This window comes from Desarmillaria tabescens, assembly GCF_030435595.1.
Source record: "Desarmillaria tabescens strain CCBAS 213 chromosome Unknown EV420scaffold_4, whole genome shotgun sequence".
Lineage (NCBI taxonomy): Eukaryota > Fungi > Basidiomycota > Agaricomycetes > Agaricales > Physalacriaceae > Desarmillaria > Desarmillaria tabescens.
In genome coordinates this window covers 1,469,164-1,488,775 of record NW_026848303.1, presented here as the reverse complement: position 1 = coordinate 1,488,775, position 19,612 = coordinate 1,469,164, and the positions used below count along the sequence as shown (strand labels likewise).

At 48.4% G+C, this 19,612-nt stretch overlaps 6 protein-coding genes across 6 annotated transcripts; 3 read left to right on the top strand and 3 right to left on the bottom strand.

Annotated features, from left to right (window-relative positions):
- Positions 1–605: 605 nt before the first annotated feature.
- On the bottom strand, positions 606–1,507 carry EV420DRAFT_1261149 (uncharacterized protein; the record flags this gene model as incomplete). The annotated part of the gene is made up of 2 exons (XM_060467047.1): positions 606–1,237; positions 1,318–1,507. 2 exons carry the CDS (start codon positions 1,505–1,507, stop codon positions 606–608), a joined length of 822 nt encoding a protein of 273 aa, XP_060337140.1.
- Positions 1,508–1,856: 349 nt separating this feature from the next.
- Positions 1,857–3,482, bottom strand: EV420DRAFT_1510985 (uncharacterized protein). Its single transcript, XM_060471544.1, has 4 exons — positions 3,306–3,482; positions 3,187–3,250; positions 2,985–3,133; positions 1,857–2,931 (listed from the first exon to the last, which is right to left on the bottom strand). Exons 1-4 carry the CDS (start codon positions 3,414–3,416, stop codon positions 2,071–2,073), a joined length of 1,185 nt encoding a protein of 394 aa, XP_060337139.1. The 5' UTR covers positions 3,417–3,482; the 3' UTR covers positions 1,857–2,070.
- EV420DRAFT_1510980 (uncharacterized protein) lies at positions 3,483–5,750 on the top strand. Its single transcript, XM_060471543.1, has 5 exons — positions 3,483–3,691; positions 3,771–4,212; positions 4,355–4,771; positions 4,815–5,585; positions 5,636–5,750. Exons 2-4 carry the CDS (start codon positions 3,784–3,786, stop codon positions 5,496–5,498), a joined length of 1,530 nt encoding a protein of 509 aa, XP_060337138.1. The 5' UTR covers positions 3,483–3,691; positions 3,771–3,783; the 3' UTR covers positions 5,499–5,585; positions 5,636–5,750.
- Positions 5,751–11,467: 5,717 nt separating this feature from the next.
- On the top strand, positions 11,468–13,717 carry EV420DRAFT_821391 (uncharacterized protein). The gene is made up of 2 exons (XM_060483607.1): positions 11,468–12,163; positions 12,215–13,717. The coding sequence occupies exons 1-2, from the start codon at positions 11,881–11,883 to the stop codon at positions 13,633–13,635; spliced, it is 1,704 nt and encodes a 567-aa protein (XP_060337137.1). The 5' UTR covers positions 11,468–11,880; the 3' UTR covers positions 13,636–13,717.
- A 90-nt stretch (positions 13,718–13,807) lies between these two features.
- On the top strand, positions 13,808–14,452 carry EV420DRAFT_1636890 (uncharacterized protein; the record flags this gene model as incomplete). Its single annotated transcript, XM_060476645.1, has 1 exon — positions 13,808–14,452. The coding sequence occupies one exon, from the start codon at positions 13,808–13,810 to the stop codon at positions 14,450–14,452; it is 645 nt and encodes a 214-aa protein (XP_060337136.1).
- A 1,490-nt stretch (positions 14,453–15,942) lies between these two features.
- On the bottom strand, positions 15,943–18,368 carry EV420DRAFT_1617584 (uncharacterized protein; the record flags this gene model as incomplete). Its single annotated transcript, XM_060475258.1, has 13 exons — positions 15,943–16,164; positions 16,219–16,399; positions 16,424–16,428; positions 16,514–16,587; positions 16,640–16,699; positions 16,751–16,896; positions 16,957–17,180; positions 17,231–17,405; positions 17,457–17,566; positions 17,623–17,777; positions 17,830–17,938; positions 17,992–18,162; positions 18,207–18,368. The coding sequence occupies 13 exons, from the start codon at positions 18,366–18,368 to the stop codon at positions 15,943–15,945; spliced, it is 1,794 nt and encodes a 597-aa protein (XP_060337135.1).
- Positions 18,369–19,612: the final 1,244 nt, after the last annotated feature.

Below are 19,612 nucleotides of genomic sequence, written 5' to 3'. Positions count from 1 at the left end.
TATGCCCTAGACTCCTCGGATAATAGGCACCTGGTCTCAAACTTGTCATACAGGTTCTTCAGAAGGTCATTAACATTATTGAGGCCTTTGTGGGTGATTACATTCAGATGGAGGACACACATTTCTGGGTCAGATTTTGAGTTCATGAGAAAATAGATATTTTTAGAACAGAAGCCTCAATTTCTTGGAATATTATCCATGTCACATATGAAGAACTACTGTAGAACATGAAGATACAATACACATCAGCAATGTAATACAAATTAATGATGAAGGATGAAGGGAGGGAGAGCAAGAGGCTAAGTGTTTCATTGAACCATGGTGTTGCAATGACCGGTAAATAACTGTAATTCGATAAAAAGCAATTATTTGAACGAGAAAAGGAATGAGTGGTTGCGAGTCAACATTATTATCGCTTGTCAGCACCGTCAACTCCCAAATAATACCGCCGGAACTCCACAAAAAGACAGCCCCACGCCATTTCCAGTTAAAAAAGTGGGAAACATTCGGAATAAAACCTCCGCAAACGACATCTTATCTTACAAAAAAAAAGCAGAAGCGCGAAAGGGATTTGGGAGAAAAAGTGAACGTTGCACACTTGCTGCTCACTCAGCCACTACCAATCCTCCCATAGCTCTGTTAACATCACCCATGACGTTGTCGACGCCGCCTTTCGCACCACCATTGGCGGCGCTACCTCCATTCACAACCCTCGGTCCCAAAGCTGGATGCCTAACGCCCAGCGCAGCACCCAGCATCCTCTTTCCAGGGTTCCCAATCCTTGGACCTCCCGCAAGACCATTCATATCTGGGTTCAAGCTCGTCGCAAGAATAGCCGGATCCGATGGGGGATTGACATTCTTCACAGCCTCACCCAAAGATGAGCTAATCAGGGAGTTGAGCGTTGGATGGCTGGGAAGACTGGGCAAGGTAGGCGACGGCTGATCGCGCCCATTCTGTTGCGACTGAAACTCCGGAATACTGACGTTCTGCACGTTGCCGGGACGATAACCGGTATTGGCGGAGATGGAACCTCGGTTGGGAAAGACGGAGATGGAGGCTGAACGGTTATTATGACGAGATGGGTTGTTGGGATTGTGCTGGCCGCGCGAGTTGACGTTTTGGATAACGGTCTGGGCGTCTGCGCCATCGTATGGCCTTACGCTGGCGCTGACCCCGTTCGGTGATGTGAGAATGCGAGGTGGGAATGCAAGGGTCTGGAGATACGCCCGCTTAGCTGAAGGAAAGAGAATATCAGTGTACAGCGGAAGAAAAAAGATGTAAAACGGGAGCAACGGGTAGGGACCGGTGACTCACCGGTTGGTGCATCCTGGAAGACAATCAACAAACTGGTATCGTCAAGCCACTTGATCTTGAAGCCACCACTGACGCCCTCCCAATCCGAGAAGGCACTCTGGATGTCCTTCGTCTTCAGCTCTTTGGGGAAGCCACTGAGATAGAGAATACGCGTGACTGAGGCGGAGAGTCCTGCTAGTGCGGCAGCCATGGGAAATGATAGGACTTGATAACTATTAAAAACGTCGAAAGCGAAGGGGCGAAAGGCGAGGAATAATGGGCTCCCCGACAGCGGCTGGTTCTAGTGAGCTTTCAAGTGAATAAGCGGTTCAATGAAGCGCTGGACGTTATGTAGGTTCCGATAGAGCTTGCGCACAAGCGCGAGGCCGAAATAAAAGGGCAGATAAGGGTAAGCTGGTAGAAAAATGACCTGGTGAAAGCGAGTGGGAGGTTTTGAAAGTTGCGAATGTTTTACAAGGAGGCGATTTGTCTCAAGCCCCTCCACATCAAAAGTATGTAATACAAACTTTCCCACGAGCCTATTCCAGGGGTGGCATTTTCCTCACACCAAGAATACTTGTAAATTATTCTCGGCGACGTGTCCACGACAGAGGGGACATAGAAAGGCTACGCAAATGATAATATCTGCAATCATAGCAAAAATAACAATCTCTATCCAAGTACACGTGTCCCTGTCTACATAAATTAAACTGCATGATCCCGTCGTACAATCCAAAATGAAACAAAAAAATATAACCATAAAACGAACGACTTTCATCTGCTCAGGTCAAGCGTCGATCCACCTTGTGATGGCCAAAGGCGATCAGATATGACGGGTGGTGCAGGCGATGGAGGTTGATTGGACCAGAGGCTTTGAGGCGGGGGCGGCGGGGCACCGCCTATAGCACCTCGACCCAATCCCCCTCGCTGTCCAGTAGTACCAAACATTCCTGGACGTCTGCCTTGAGTACCAGTTCGCATGCCGGGGAAATCCAAGGCTCTCTGGAGCCTTGTACCCACATCATTTGTTTGTCCCGGCTGGGGTGTGGTAGAGGCCTGGTACGGCTGCGGCTGCTGGCTGGCGCTATTAGTTGGCCAGTAGACATCACCGCTGTCCTCTCTACCATGCCCACCCGCCCTCTGGCGCTGCGAAAGCTCCGGATGCCTCCGCCGTTCCATTCTCTCCACCTCTGCGTCCATATCGATGCCAGTCTCCGCCATACTTGAAGGGTCGATACCTAGCATTCTCCTCAACTCGCCGTTCTCCCGCTCCAACCGTGCAATCTCGCATTCGCGTTCTATGGCCCAATCTTCCCTCCCAGCAGCATTTGTGTAAGTTGCATGCTCGTCCAACGCATCCAGAAGTGACTGGAGTTCGACGGGATCAATGAGCTGGTCCGAGGAGCCATCTTCATATTCAGCCTCGGACTGGGACCGCAGATGATGGGGTTCTGCATCAGGGTTCTCCCCGGCCATGGAGCGAAGTAGATTCCGGAGGTTGTGTGATAATCGCTGAAGTGATCGTGCCATGTTAGTCGATGAGGACAGGTCTGCAGATAACGTCTGATTTTCACGAGCCATAAGCAGGCCTTCATAGTGTCTCGTAAGCGTCAGCTCATGTTGTTGAGCTGCCAACTGCAAAATTGTGGTTAAACGAATGATATAGAAAGACATGAAACAGGACTTGCAGCATGGTTTCTGAACTTGGTCATGACAGTGTCCATCGTGCCTTCATACTCCTTGAGCAGCATGCTCAGTTGCTTGTTCTCGTGTAACAGTGTCTGATTTTCGATGATGATTTGCGCGTTCATTCTCTCCAACTCAGACTCGAATACCTCTGTGGTGCCGTCTGAACACCACCCCCGCAGAATCATGATAAACCTAACACACCTTTTGTAATATCCGTATTAAAGCGTCTCAGAACGAAACCACTGCTATTGTGAGAGGCCTGGGTCTGGAAAAAAAAGCGTTACGGGCATGGCGGTGACGCTTTTTACAGATCAACGCACCTGAAGAGCTCTAGCCTGAGACTGGAGAGTCGCAGTAAGCTTTTGGTTGTGCGCGAGCTGCTCGCTGAGTTCGTGGACGAGCTGCCATACGCGCAAGAGCTCGCCATCCATCTTGTCGTCGAAAGAGTGAGGCCGGAGGGTACGAAAGGTGACGAAAGAGGAAGGCAAGACCCCCGGTGTCAAACTCGAGACAACATCACGTATTGGTGGCATCTTAGTGCCCCTAGGGATTCGGTCCTAGTGCTAACCTCTAGGTATTGGAACAAGTCGTCTGTTTAAATGCTGTAGACGCTTATTCTTTGCTGCGAACTCGGCGGAACTATTTATCGAGTTCGACAGCTTGAACAGCCAATCATACTTCGATTCTGGAACGCAGAAGGAACCAGGTAAGCAATTTTTTTCAAGGGATGCTGGTACCCTTTCTTTCTATCTGTATTAATTTGCTACCACGTTCGTTTGCTCTAGATCCTTACCACACATGTCTCTTTTCCCTACCCTTCCCGCAGAACTTTACGCGGACATTCTCTCCCACGTACCGGAGCTGTTGCTCCAGAAGACTATCTTGTCACTGTCTCGCGCCCTCCCTCATTCACCCGTACCTCTTCACGATATTTTCAGAAACATCAGGCTCCATCATCCTGACCGAGTCCTCCAATTATACCGCCGTTTACGCACAACCACCACAAATGATGACAACTCTACAAGTGTAATTATTGATCCTGCGGCGTCATGGGTCCGTAGCTTCTCACTGGAAACTTGGGTTGCTGATGCAAACATTGTAATAAATGTCGTTGGCCTCTTGACAGAGATCACGAAACTGACTTTATGGGTCGGCCCCATGAATTTTGCCCCAGAAGATCTAGAAGAGCTGGTAACCAAACTGAAAAGGGATATGAGACAGCTCAGGGTGCTTGAGTTCCGATTCAGACCTTAGTAAGTTGCTAGGGGCACGCTGTCTTTTCAGATCACTAAATCCCAACTTGCAGCGTACAAAAGGCTTCATACCTTCAGTTCTTGAAGGTGGGCTGGATATTACTGTCTGGACTCAGCACTCAGCATCCAATATTCGTTTCATTCAGGGTTCATATTTCGACAGTACGCTCTTGGCTCTTGCGCTCTGGCCTCACGCATCTCTACACTCCCTTTCCATAGTCCAAGATCCCTTAGATGTGATTCAACTACAGGTTGCGCCTGGACAGTCGTTTGCTCAACCGATCGTCTTCTTTCGTCTCGACCATACTTTCTCTTCGCTTCTCCTTTGCCCTCACATCAGCGCCTTGCGGTTTCGTCTTCCTTCACGGGCATTGATTCGCGCGGTCACAAACAACTTGCCACGCACCTTTTCTCATACTCGCGTTCTGGACTTGTCTACGACCAGCACCTATGACGCGGATATCGATACGATAGTTAGCAGATTCTCCAAACTAGAACATCTTGTATTGGATGGATGCTCTACACTTCATAGTGTCCCTAGGCGGCCCGACCTTGGAAGGACCTAGTGTGCGTGAGGAGTGGTATGACCTTGGTAAGCGATGCGCTCTTGGGGGTGCACGACGTGCCAAAGAGCGAGAAAAAGTGGTTAAGCAGTGGCTGGAAGCCAACTGGGGAGAAGAACAGAGAGCATTAGCCGCGTCAACCGCAAAGAAATCAGGAAAGGGTAGGAAAGGGTTAGCCACGGCTACCATATCTCTCCGGTCCGCGCCACCATCTCCGTCCCAAGTTCCAGGGCCTTCGAGATTATCATCGACAGTTGATCTTCCCCAGAAAGTCCGCATAATTCCGTCTGCGCCGACACTCAGATCGCTCTCAATTGCCCTCCCTAATGCTCCGGTAAACCTCCATGAAGATATTCTCTCCGCGTTTGAGCTTGGCTGGAAAGATGGTCTTGCTCAGCTTGCAACTACAAGACGGAGAATGCTGCATGTGTGGGTGCGAAGGAACAGAGAAACCGAGGAGGACAAGGAGGACAAGATCGATACCAAAGTTGCCAAGTTTGATGACGACGAGGATGAATGGGATGGATTAAACGGGCTAGAAGACGTGGAGTTGGGGGATTTAGAGGTTGAGGATCGATTTGTGGAGGAATGCGGGGTTCCGGTGCTGTGCTTGCTTGGCCCTGACTCGGAAGATAGTCATCAAACGGGATGCGGACATCGAATGTCGACTTTGGCAGAGCTTGCTAGCATGACTTAGGTTCACTCCTTACATATATAGGCTCGCTCTAAGTGCCTTGTCCTACATAGTGCCCGCAGCTTTCAGTTCTGGAAGCAACTGTAAACGGTTGGTCTTTCCGGCCTATTATAAGTTTCAAGTGCTTCATCAAAGATAGCCTTATTCTTGCACAGAAACGCCGTTCTCAGCGGCCCGTCCTCTACAGTTATTTACCGGTCAATGAAACAGCAAAATTGAATATTCGCTGTAAGTTCCAATTGGTTTGGAATTATGGCTATATTTGAATGTAGAAATATGTAATGCTATGCAACAACAAGATACAGTAAAGAAAGGATGCTCGAAGGTGCAGGTACAAGTCCGTTTTCGCAGCATTATTGTGGCGTGGGTATTCTGGACCATTTTGAGTCATTGAAACGGTCCGGCCCGCGTACCCAGGCATCATTGGTCAGCTACTCGGAGTCGCTCTGATCGCTATCAGATCCCCCTTCTCCGTCGTCGTTGTCATCCTCCACTGCCGTAGCTGCTGGCTTGGGTATAGGACCAGCTAGTGGGCCCCTCACAGGTCTCTTTAATGTGAACTTTTCCCCCCTGGACCTTGCCTCTGCCTTCTGCTCCTGCCATCTCTTCAATGCTGTCTGGTAAAGTGCTGTTTTCGTCTTGTTTGCTTGCTTTCTCTTTTCATCCTGCTTTTTCCAGACCTCTAGAGCTTCAGATCTAGCTTCCCTAGCAGCTTTACGAGCTCGCTTCTCTTGCTCCGCCACCCTCTGCCTCTCTTCATGGTCGCAAACAAGCTCATAGAACACGTCACTTGACAACAACCGTGGCAGTCCATCCCCCACTAGCATTCCAGATTTCTTCGCCTGTTGCTTCTTCTTATCGTAATTTGCCAGATGGGTCCTCAGCACTTTGCAGTACATCTCATTTAGCACGTTAGCTGCCTGCATGGACACCAGGCGCTGTCGCAATGCCTCTGCTTCAGCCTGGACCTCTCGTAGTGAAGCCAGGAGCTCTAGCTCTGTCGCGGTTTGTGGATGAACACCATCAAGACAGTGTGACGTTGCGATAAGAGAACGAGCTCGGAGATCGAGTGGCGAGTTTGGGGGTGGAATGTCATTGGAGATGAGGTATGCAAGTGACGTTTCGTTTAGCTCTTTCAATGTCTCATCGAAGGAAGCCGGCAGAGATTCTTGAGTTGTATCATGATCGATGGCACCAGTGGGTTCTTCAGCCTCTTCAACGCTTTCCTTGATGCTTAATTTTTGCAGCAGCTTCGCAACAGTGCGTACCGGTGTGGCAGGTGGAACTGGGAGGTGACTTTCGCAAGACGTGGTTCGGCTCGGAGCAAAGGACTCTTCAGGAAGAATGTTCGGGTTGAATGGACATACGCCTGTCTTTCTGAATGCCGCCTTGATATTCACGGGTGTGAGAGCACGGAGGTGAGCTTTTCCGTAAACTGTCAGAAAGTTCCTCTTATCAACCTTCTCCCCTCTCTCCCTTTCCCAGGTATCCCTTTCGTCACTCCAGTATAGCTTCAGTGGACTGAATATGACCACATCGAGCCCTTGGTATACGTGCGTCGTGTGAGATGGGTAGCAAAGGACACGGATATTGTGAGTGCGTGCATATTGCAGAAACCCCCTGGTGTAATGACTATTGTGTCCATCAACTAGTAAGAGGCGGCGACGGCCATTTGCTTTCCTCGACGTTTGGCGATCAAAATCCTTGATCCATTCGACGCCAATTTCTCTGTCGGTCCAGCCTTTTTTAGAGTAGCCCAGACTATCAATGCTATTAATATATGTAGGAGGAACATGTATTCATTTGTACTCACGATGCGTTGGCGGGATTGTCCTGCTGCCATTTGACTTGGTATGCCTGTCCCTTGAAGATTACAGCCGGTGCGGTCGAAGTGCCATCAGCACAAATAGTTACAAGAACGGTGGTGTTCTCGCGACTACCATCACGCTGCTGATATTGACGTCCGCCTTTCTGTCCACCAATCACCCTCTCTCTCTGTCCGCCTGATGGCTGAATGCCAATCTCGTCAACTGCATATATGCAGTCCTCGTCAACACCTTTCAACACCTCTCCCAGCAATTCAAACCATGCATCATTGTTTGTATGGTTCACGGCACGGCCCCGTTTATTTTCGAGTGGCGTTGACCATGCCGTCTTCAAGCAGGTCGGAATGCTTCTCTACAAAGCGTTGTGTGAACTGTTTTCCAACACCGGGAAATTCAGGACCAAGTCGTGCTTGTAATACTTCATTGATGTGTTCCTTTAGACGTCGGTGGCTGAGAGGGAAGCCTTCGGAGGCTACAGCCAGAACAAAATCAACAATATTGTTGGCCTCGGCAGGGAAAAGATGGCTCTTCATTGCGTTTGATTGTGCCTTCGTTTTGCCACCATTGGCTAGGCGGATAAGAGTGCTATAAGAAAGTGAGATCTCCTTTCCAGTCTCCCTCTGATATACAGCCTCGAAATCTTTGCAGATTTTTCTTGCACCTTTCCGAGGAGCACCGGGTAATTTGGCAAGCTCGTTCTTGTAAGCAATGACTGCCTTTTCCATTAGCTGGTCATGGCATTTGCGAGCAATCTGGCACTTTTTTGAGTTTGATTTAGCACGTCCAGGCATAGTAAAAAATTGAGCAAGAGGAAAAATAAAATTCGGAGGCAACGGGGAAATAATAGGCACATTGGACTGTCAGACTGTCCATCAAAGGCAATGGCTTGACAGAACTGCACTTTTATTTATGCCCTAGACTCCTCAGATAATGGCTGTCTGGTCTCAAACTTGTCATACAGGTTCTTCAGAAGGTCATCAACATTGTTGAGGCCTTTGTGGGTGATTACAATGAGATGGAGGACACACGTTGCTGGGACAGATTTTGAGTTCGTGAGAAAATAGATATTTTTAGAACAGAAGCCTCAATTTCTCGGAATATTATTCGCATCACATATAAAGAATCACTGCAGAACATGAAGATACAATACACATTAGCAATGTAATACAAGTTGACGATGAAGGATGAACAGAGGGAGAGCAAGAGGCTAAATGTTTCATTGAACCATGGTGTTGCAATGACCGGTAAATAACTGTACCATTTGACTCTATTACCGCGCGTCAAGGTTCAAGCTTGACGCGGACGTTTACAGCCGCTCTCCGCTAGAAGTTTCCAGAAGTAGTGAGCCACCGGCCAAGGCCAATTATTTCTGACGCGAAACTTCAAATATTCGGAATTTCGGACCTCACTTTGAGTGCTAACCGTTTATCGTATTCATTATCTAGTATTATCCCGGCTACGGGCAGCCGAGCCACGGCTCCTTCCGTCGCGGCGACGACGTGGCGGAACAACACGACGCGGTGTACAACAGAAATGCCGAACATTCAAATGTCAGTTATCTGCTTCTTGGACCGACGACCTGGAACTTCATTTTCAAGGATGTGCTTCCCTCAATTCTTCCGGGAGAGAAAATTCAGTTTAGATGATCATCTGTTGATTATGAGGATTACTTCTACGAGGGAACGGTACTTACTGATTTTCCGAGGTGGAAGCGCCGGACCGGCCGGCTCGGGGAGGCGAATTTGAAAGTTCGACATGGCGACGTTGTACAGTATTGTTTCCCGGTTCATGGTGACAATCATAAACTGTCTGAGTTTGAGGGTGCACTGCAAGTCACTACATAATGCCTCTGCGTGTGGCGTCCGTCGACGTCCGCAGGCCAACAATATTCTATCCTTCTTGGATGACATCAGGCGTTCTCAAAGATGTTCATGGTTCTCCTGTGGTTCTTAACACGAAAGCGGTAGATGGTGTCTTGGCTTGGGCTTGGGTCCGACGCCGAGGAAATTATGTACGACTTCAGCTTCACTGCCCCCAAGACCAGTCGAAGCCGCACCCTGCTTCATCAGTTCTCAGTTCGATGTCCAACAAGACTGCGGCAGTTACGTTTGCAGGTTATCTAGGGAATACAATTATGGTTAGTACGAGTCCTAGCGCCCACTCTCAACTCAATACAGGAGCTTAACCACTGTTCGACACCTATACTCACTATACACACTTGGCACGGGCGTTAAAAGCCCGAATATCGTTCTTCTAGTTCTTACCAGCTTTGGTCGGCCATCTCGTCCTGCCTTTGACGCTATTGTTGTAACAATATCACTATCAGCTTCCTGGCTTCACGGACCATAAGCCACATAACCATCTAGCGAAACGTTCCCACCGCAATCCGCTCTTCCGGGAGGATATGACTAGTCTAAGACTCGGATTTAATATCACTAAGCCAATAGCCGCACTGTCGTCGCATCTTGGGAACGTTCTGTTGTTTTCTATCTTTCATATGGGTTTTTCACATGTCGTATTGGAGGACTGTACATTGGGCTATCTTTAGGTTGTACATCTTTGTTGTGATAATGACGTCGATGATAATTGGTTGTTCAGTAGTGTTGTAAATATGGTTATCTAGGTACCCTCAACTCTTCGTGCACGGGGGATAGCCTACGGCTTCATTTCCGAGTACATTCGTGATATCAAGGTCCATCCGTTGACAGAGATGGGGGGATGGTGATCATAGTAAGTATTCTATAGCGACCCGGACACTCGTACTAGATCCCTCTCGTTGGCAGGGCAGTGAACGTGGGGGTGATGAGGAAGCCGCAAGGCACTGGCAGTCAAGGAGAGGATACCTTTCTCTTTTGCGTCGTGTTTGAGAATTGCTCGTAAGATATTGCAACATGTTCTGCCTCGAGGCCTGCTAGTTTACCTGAAGACACCTCTTTTTGGATGCGGGTTTCGCATAGGTTTGGATATCTGGCCAGGGTGGACTTGACGAGCCATAGCATGGGGTTACGATCATTATCGATTTTTTGACACAAGGACGCATGCTGACTGGAGGTTGAATGTTTGTGACGAGCACAAGGACGATGTGCTCATCTTTCAGTGACGACAAAATGACGATCCGGAAATATTTACCTGAGGTGGGCTCGGAGATCAGCGAGAGAATACATTAGTAGATAGGCGAGATAGGTGGCGTTATTCTGTTGTTCCGCGTAGGAGATGTCGGAGATTCTTGTGCGCCGTACCATGCCGTGAAGGTGCGCTGTATCATGATGCTGTCCCGTCGCTGACTGAGGCTGTAAGAGATGAACAGCCAGGGCTGTTTACTATGTGCCGTTAAGAAGGGAGTCCAAATGTAGGCGGCGCTAGGTAACACGAGAAGGAGTAGTGGAAGTAGGGTGGTGAGAATAAACGACAGTTCCTCGTTCGACGTAACAGCAGGGTCAATTTAAGCTCTGGCGCTGAGAAAATGCGTTCTATTTTTCGAAGTACGGACTTGGCTAGCCTTCAAGTCGGTCGAATGAGATGATAACAGCCAATATAATATCCCTGATGTGGCGGGCCTCGAGTGTTGATAGCATTGATGCGGATCGTAAGAGAGGCATACGGCGTATTAAGAGATAAGGAGGTGGATACAGGCCATCTGTCGGATACGAGAGTGGCATCCATTAGGGAATGGCCGACCGTAAGGAACACTGACGGGGCCATATGGAGGTCCAGAAGCACTCGTGGGCACATCTTGGGACTCAGAAGCTCTATTATGAGACAGAGTCACACTGACAGCATCAGGCCCGAAAGTTAACTCAAAGAGAAGAGAAAAGGGCGGACACCAACTGAAAAAAAAAACTGGGAGGGACTAGCAATACAGGGACCAATCTTTCGGTGAGACAATGTGATGAGATTTGAATAGCCCTGAATCCGTATCATGACTCAATGTCCGTGGCGCTATGAAGAATAGACAGAGACAAAACGAGACCGCGTAAGGAGCGAAACGGTCGGTAAACGATGGAACATTAATATAGACCGGAAGAGAGAAACAAGAGAGAAAAAGGAAAGAGGAAGAAACCAGCTGTGGGTCCATGTATTCTGAGCGGACACGGTCCGATTGGCAGATAAGGAGACTTCTATTTGTGTCGTCAGACAATAGTAACCCTGGGCAATTGCGCTAGAAATTGGTCGTCGTTGGATACGACCAGGAGGAATGACCGACTCGGGTCTGGCCAAGAATATCGGCAAGGGCGGACATAGTAGGCGTCGATAGATATGGGCGTAAAAGAAGAGATAATGTCGAATAAAGTTTGCTTCCGAGTAGGGGACAAGATAGCGGGGACTGATGCCGGAGTAAAAATACAAATTAAAGGTTCCTAAATAATGAGTATTCATAGGTCTCATCAGGCGCCGTGTTGTCGGCCTCGAGGCTGATAATCAGTGTGATTGAACGTGGCATCCCTGTTGGTTCCCTGAATTTCCTGCCGGGTTCCCAAGGCTATATCTGTGCCTTTGTATCTTTCGTCATCTTTTTCCACCCATTCCCATCCCGCCGTCACTCCCGCGTCCCTCTTCCCATGATAGCGCGCGGTCGTTCTCGCGAGGTTTCGCGAGCAGCGCTGGCCAGGAAGTCCTCTGAAGAGAGGCTTTCTCGTGCCCATGAGGTAAACTTCCGTCAGCATTCCGGGGGGATCCCGGGGCATGCGACCACGAGAAGGTCACCACCCAAGTTGGACATACCTCACCAGCTTTTCGTCGCACCGGCAGCACACGCACCGCAACCTTTGGGCTCAGTAATAATCCGAAATTCCGAGGTTAAACAGCCTCTCGCCCCGGCCGAGGTCGTTCCGACGCTCATAGGTAAGCACAGCCACATGTTATGCAGCATATGCTCAATATCATAAGTGGCAGAACCTATGCCCGTCGCATCGTTTCCACCGTCTCGTGTACCGTCACCATCCACGTCAGCATCGGAACCCATGTCTCCTCAGCCGTCGTCCAACGACCCTGACTATTACGACTATTTCTACTGCGACTCGCCCCCTTCACCCCCTCACACGATCGAGGACCAACTACACGTTGCTTACGCACACGATGACATTCATCTCGCCAAGATTCTGCTTCTCAAATTAAGAGGCATCGAAGTCACGTCCGATGATGACCCTCGCATAGCCGCGGTACAGGACGAAGATTTTGACGAGTGCTTCATTCCAAATGGTATGTTGCTGTTGACGGAAGAGGAGGAGAAGAGAGTAAAGGAGGCACAACGATTAGAGGCTGAGAGGATACAGATGGAATTGGAGAGGAGAGCACTGAGAGAAAGAGAGCGCAAACGCGAGCTCTGGGAGAAACGGTGCGAGAAGATTTGGGAGAACGAGAAGCTACGTTTGCGGGAGGAGAAAGCACGGATAAAGTTGGCAAGGCTGAGGCAGGAGGAACAGCGCAAAGCTCAGCAGCAACAATTCGAGTCGCGTCGACCAGTCACGCTCAGCAGGTCGCGCAAGCCAAAGCTATCATACAGTTCATTATCGCAAACTCGCGCTTCGTCGGCCTCGTCAACATCAGAAGCATCATCCTCTGGCTACGCTTACAGCTTTGTGGTCACTCCAGCCTTGCAGATGCCTCCGTCGCGTCACAGGAAGATGAGGGCCGGTTCGTCTTGTTTATCCGAGTCAAAGGCGCGCCGAGAACACCTCTCTTCTACCTCAGACTACAGTACTGATACCGCAAGTGACGACACCGGATTCGACGCGTCAGGACCTTCAGTGTCGTTCAAGGAAGTGATTACGGCCATGAACGGTTCTCTCTTTCCTCTTACCGCGTCTGAGCGCACGCATTCACTGTCGAGGTCGTCCAAGTCCGTCTCTACTTTGAAGTGTCATAAATTGGACCCACTGGACGTGCTTTTGGATTCTGAGGTAACTAGCTGGGCACCCGAGGAGAGACTACGGAGAAGGCTCGATAAAGCGCCTCAAAGAGATGATAATCAGCCTTCCGGGTGGAGCAAGAAAGGTCTATGTACCATATGCCGGACGAATTCGTCGTCTAGCTCAATATCATCTCCAACATCGACTACCTCCGATAACAGCGACCTATCGAGCTTCTCATCGTTTACGTCGACGATGACTGACTTCACGACTCCACCGGCATCACCACCTCCCTCTTCTGATATACTTCTCGTAAAGTCACTTGCTGACGCCATGCAGCCATTTACTCTGATACCAGACCCTGGCCCCTCATCATGTCGATGTATTCGGCCCGTTTCGCGTCTAATCGCGATACATCCATCCCAGGACCCGCTCTTCGTACCCCCTACTTCCTGCCAAGTCTGAGATCTTATCATCTCCGAAGTCTGTATCTCCCCAACGACTTCCAAAGACTCGCAAAGCATCGATATCATCGATATCATCTATCATCTCCACACGATCCAATTCAAAGTTGGGCCAACACGTGAGCAGATTTATTCAGCTTGCGAAGGGTTTTCAGAACGCGTATATGCACGCGATGGTATATTCGGTTATTCCGAATTGCGATGATTCCTACCGTGATGACCCGATCCAAACATCCGCGAAGATGAAGAAGATGCGGCTAATGCCGGATGGCTATCGCGCTAGTAAAGAGCAGGTTGCGATGTTCTTATGCAACGTTAATGTTGACGCTTTGGAAGAATCTTCTTCGACACCTCCGACGTTTATCGCACTCGGGAACGGAGCAGATGCGCCACAGCACACTGTCCTCAAACATCCACTTCCCTATCAGACGCCGTTCAAGCGCGGCCTGGAGCCTTTTATATCACCCTTCTTACGAGCACATCAGCAGGAGCATGTGGCTAAATCCCGGATCCGGAGGAATGAACCAATGCTGGACCCGCGGGACGACAGCGAGTTTCGCCGAGTGATATCGCGGAGTAGATCTATGTCACCGGACCTAGGACCGAGGAAGAGATTTATCATGAATCCGGTGTATCTGAGGATGCAGGCGGTACAGGGTGCTGTGTGGGAGCGGGGTGGGGTGTGGGACACTCCGAGGGTGAGGGCTGGCAGGTTGGGTTGTGCAAAGGAGAAGATCCTTGTTTACACGACGGCGTTCGTAGGTGATAGTCCATTAGGCAATCATCATCGACACCGGAAAGATATGGACTGGGACTGAGGGTTCAATTTGGATTGTTGTTATGTACATTTATTGCTGTCGCGTTATCATTTTTTTTGCTATTTTGTTATCTACGTTCGTATAAATACTTCTAGTTCTACAAAGTAATCAGACATGCTTTTTGAAAAGTTTGAAGTCGCTTTATGTTTGAGCATCAAGTAGCAGTCACTGCAGCTCCTTAAAGTTTGACTTTCATCGCCGTGGCAAGCTTGATGGATGTGTTATTACTCGATATTGAACGTGTGTATAAATAAATAACAAAGAAGCTACACTGGTACAATAGCAATGGTCCCGCAAAGAAAAGAATGATGGATACAAAGGATATTACAAGGCTTCATGTGTACTGTGGTGGAGGCTCATAGAGTCCCCTCGCCCGCATCTCTTCCATTTCTCTGCGTAGATTCTCCACCTCATTCCGAAGCTGGACCGTAGCAGTATTATCCGAATCGGATCCCCCGCTCCGACTCCCACCAGATGATCCCGGGCCAGAGGTTGTCGTAGGTGCCACATCTGTTGGTCCAGAAGTCGGTGTTGACATTATGATTGGTGGCCCTCGTTTGCCCGAACGTTGCTCAGGTTGGGGATAGGAATCTACCAATGCATTCTGCTGTCCGGGACGCAATGGCTGTAAAGGGTGCTGTGACGGATAAGAACTTGTATGGGTCAAATGGCTGGGGAGTAACCGGCTCTGACAAAATAGGATTGCTGTTGTCAATCATCGTGTTTTGGAGATCCCCGTCTGCGAAAGATGCCCATGAAAAAGGAAGCATCACTGGTGGAAGAGGACCAGCCATATCGCTGGTTATACATGCCCTGCTTTCGCCGTTGCCGTCTTCGATACAGGAAAGAATCCGCAAACGAGAAGTGTAAGAACGGCGAGTCCGCCGACTACGCCACCCGCAATTGCACCGGCATTCGACGAGCTTGAGGATGAGGAAGTTTGATCATTATTACTAGATGAACCGTCCCCGCCGGAGACGATTTGATTCTGAAGACTAAAGACGAGACTGCCTAAGTGACGAATTAGGGACATATGATAACCTAACACACCTCAAAGCCATTAATGAAAACATGGCCCCTTGGACCAGGACTGATCAGGAATTCGTTAACGTCTGTGCTTTGCAAGGATTGATGCTGCATACCTTGCTTGGCCGCTAGTCGTACTGCCATTATTAGGATTGTATGTCAAAGGAAAAACACCAGCAGATACATTCGAGCCTGCTTTCGTGTGAACTAATGATATAAGGGTATCCCGCACGGCGGTATCATTCGAAGCTCCAGCAGCAAACATAGTCCAGTCTAAGAAGCCATTTTGAGATTCCAAAAGAGGAAGAAAATAAACTGGAACATACGAGATTTGGCTTCGTCGGTAACGCTGCTGTCATACTGTATCCCATATACATCGGCTTAACTACGATTGAGACGCGACGAAACAGGTTAGAACGCCAAACTTACATATACCGGCCTCACGGGAGTAGAAGGTATCTTGGTTAGTATAGATCTATAAGGGAGATTAGTGATATAGATATGGTACTATTCTTGTTCGCACTGACACTCGAGTCGACAAGTGACGTTCCTAATAACTTGTCCGCAAAAAGATTATATACAAGAGACCAAGATGTCGAGTCCGCTGTTGGTCCGTACGTAGAGAGCAGGTGGCCCGTCGAGCCTGCCGAGATCTGCCATTGCTCAACATACGATTGGGCTTTGGACTATTAATGAATCAGCACAGGACTAACGAAATCATAGTCATCGAAGTGGCGCACCGAGTATGTTTCAGCATCCTGGCTTCTCCCTAACGCTTGACTGATTTCTGACATAGCCTTGATGCCAATGATGCCCTTGATGGCTAAGTTGGTCATGTTCGTGTTGTCTAACCCATCTGCATCCGTGCTAGAAGAATGATGCCGATAAGAGTGGAGAGCGGTTGGAGTTGTGTACGACGCACTAGCCAGTCTGGTTCAATGTGACTGAAACTAGGTAGTCAGCCCATTGCTTATACAGATCATACTTTGCACTGCGTTAGTCTTGACAATCAGATGAGAGTGGAGTGTAACGCACATATCGTGATATCATTGAACCATCGCCAGAAAATCTAGCATGAGCCCAGCCCATGATGAGCATGTCTCCTGAATCTGCAATCTCCATCAGGTGAATTCAGCGATTTGGAGACGTGGCGTGGCTTACCCTCTATTGCTCCGGATATTGATGGACTATTGTTTCCTTTGGCATTTGGATATGACGAGCCTTGAGACGAGTATCAGAACATATCTCAAGTAACCTTAGAAAAGAACAAACCGAGATCTGGAGCGGCGTAGGTTTTCGTATACTGCGAAGACTGTTGATATCGTAGCAGTGGCTCGAGAAGATATCCAGCCCATGTTGTATTAAAATAGAGATAGGCCGGGAAGGATGCATATAATATTTCGACGGGATTGACGCGACTAAAAGGCATAAGCAAACCTGCTTACTGACAAGATATGTCCTAATTTCGAATTACTCACCGGGAATCACCCATGTCCCTCATGAAAGACATAACATCCGACGTATTCCACTGTCCATTACTGTCTCTGGATACTGTGATATCTACGGCCAAGGCCTGACGGGCTGCGAGGGCGACAAGATCCGCATAATTATCAGAGACCCGACGGGCATCGGACATGATCTTATTATCGAGGTCAATAGCTCTCTGCTTAGCATTGGAAAAATCATCGAGAAAGAAGTCGATCTAGGTGGTACGTCAGTCTGGAAACTATATCTTAGCAAAAATTTACATACCGCATCGTTGACAGTATTGAATGTGGTCCAAAAGTATGAACTACGACTGCTATTTGTGGTCGTCGAGTAAAGACTAATTACTGGATCACGGACAAGCCCTATTGCCCAGACAACCGACGATGTTGTACTAGCAATGTTACTGAGATTGACGGCATGACCGAACACAACAAAGTGGCTGAACAAAGACATCAATGAACGTATATGTGTGTAAAATGAAGCAGCTTACTCTTGAATTGCACGGAAATTTGTGTCTAAACTGCCGAACAAAGTACCGTTTCTTGTAAAATTACCCCGAACATCGGCGTCAATACCGGACTCATACGTCGCATCGTTGCTCTGCAAAATATCCCTGTCATTAGTCTCTAGGTAGAAGATTATAAGAACACACGTACGATAGGAAAAGCGTAATACACCGTCGCGTCCTCAGCCAAATTATTTATTTCTGCCATCGATAAAGGCGACTGTCTATCAGCTTCGTGGATTGTTGAAGAGCCTGTTCTAGAGGTATTCCACTTGGCCAAAGAATTCGAATCACCAGAGATCCATTCTGTATAGCAAAGGGTCAGCGAACATAGCAGTCGTGCATATAGTATATGTACCGGCACTAATATCCGAATAGAGCTGTATTGAATGCTCTTGTCCATCGTTCGACTCTACATCAATATAAACGTACGAAAAGGGCAGTGACTGAAGAACTAAATTTGTCGGCTATACCTGTAACTTAGTAAAAACAAAGGATGTATGAACCGTAAGGAGCTCACCTCTATCGGACCCAAAAATGTCACATTCACATTCGTTGTGTTGGCATGTATGGATAAAATGGTGCGAGTGGGAGTAACCTCGAAGCTAGTTAAGTTCGTGGCAGTCCCGGATTGTCCCCACAATTGGAAGGTTGAGCCGTCGATGCGAATCCATCCACTCCAACCCAAAATCTTGAAATAATCAGACGGTATGCACAGGAGGAAATACGACATACAAGAGCGTACCCTACTCTCAGTCCAGAACTGGGGCCATTGGTTATTAACATTGTTACCAGCGCGAGTGTCGGCGTAGCATTGGAAATATGGGGAGCGAACAGCCAATGGAAGGGCAGCCGGGAAAAAGGCTGAGCGGACAAGAGTCGGATAGGGCGAAGCATACAACCAAAAAAAGGGCGGAGAGCAGCATAACCAGTAGGCCCTAGTAAGAAAAACGAGAGACTTCGTGCTGCAGTTGGTCCCGACGTAAGCGGGGGTGGCCTAGGCTTTCGCCCAGTGAGAATGTCGCAAGGGTTACGGAAAGATCGAAAGGACAGGAAAGGACCCTGAGTTTTCTGGGCATCAAAACCATCAGTTTTATTCAAAATGAATTTGATGACTGTGACCGTGGCTAGCGATCCACTGTACTTACATATGCTCTGGCCTTGGAGAGATAGTGCAAAGAGATGAACACACTGCGTGAGGAGTGTTGTAGAGATTGTTGAATCCATTGTTACCGTGAATTTTGTGGTCACCGCCTATCAGCTGATCCCTGCCCTACCCGTCACAAAAGATGATCAGTGACAATTAGTAACAGAGTACTTGTAACTAGATTCGGGTGCCCTCAAACCCGAACTAATTCAACGGCGCCTATATTTATTATTCATCCAGCAGTTGATTGATATCAGTATGGATGTTAGTACTTACTTAATAACTCACGGAGCCATTTAAAAAGTTATGGCGCAGGGCTCGCTCTCTTCCAGGTTCTGGCTGACACCGGTGAATGTCTATATGAAGGGGATACTTAATCGCCTTGTTCAGACAGTAGGGCGAAGGGCAGTCTCCCGCTTTAATGACGGTGAATCGAATGGAGCGGGCCGCGATCAAGCGTTGTCATGGTAGCCATAGGAGGCTACCGAACTTTGTCCGGATTTTAGGATATATCCAGCTTCGATAATTTCGTAGCATACTATGGGTGGTGGCTGTGGATGGCGAGCCTAGAACGACTCTCTGAAGAACTTCCCAATGAAAGTTGCGGTAAAAACCACGAGAACTTCAAAGTGGGAACGAGCATATTTCATCACTTAAACGTTGAGAATTCCTTATAGTTTACCTTCGTAAGAGTTCTGGGGGCCTAGAAATTTATGAGGATGGATGATGGTCAGTACAGATTGATTGTAGACCCGTTACATGCACCTGTAGGGCTATACATTGTCCTCCTTCACCAAATTGCGAATGGGGCACCTGTTTTGTAGTCTCTTTAATCTGCAGCTCAAGGCGGCTAACTAGGCTCTGCAGATCGTTTAACATTGGAAATTGTTCTAATTAAGCGATGACTCGCCAATATGAGGTGAGATGATTGGAGTGATATCCGACAACGCACACTAGATTTACAAGGAAAATTGCACCGGTACAGCCGCAAAGA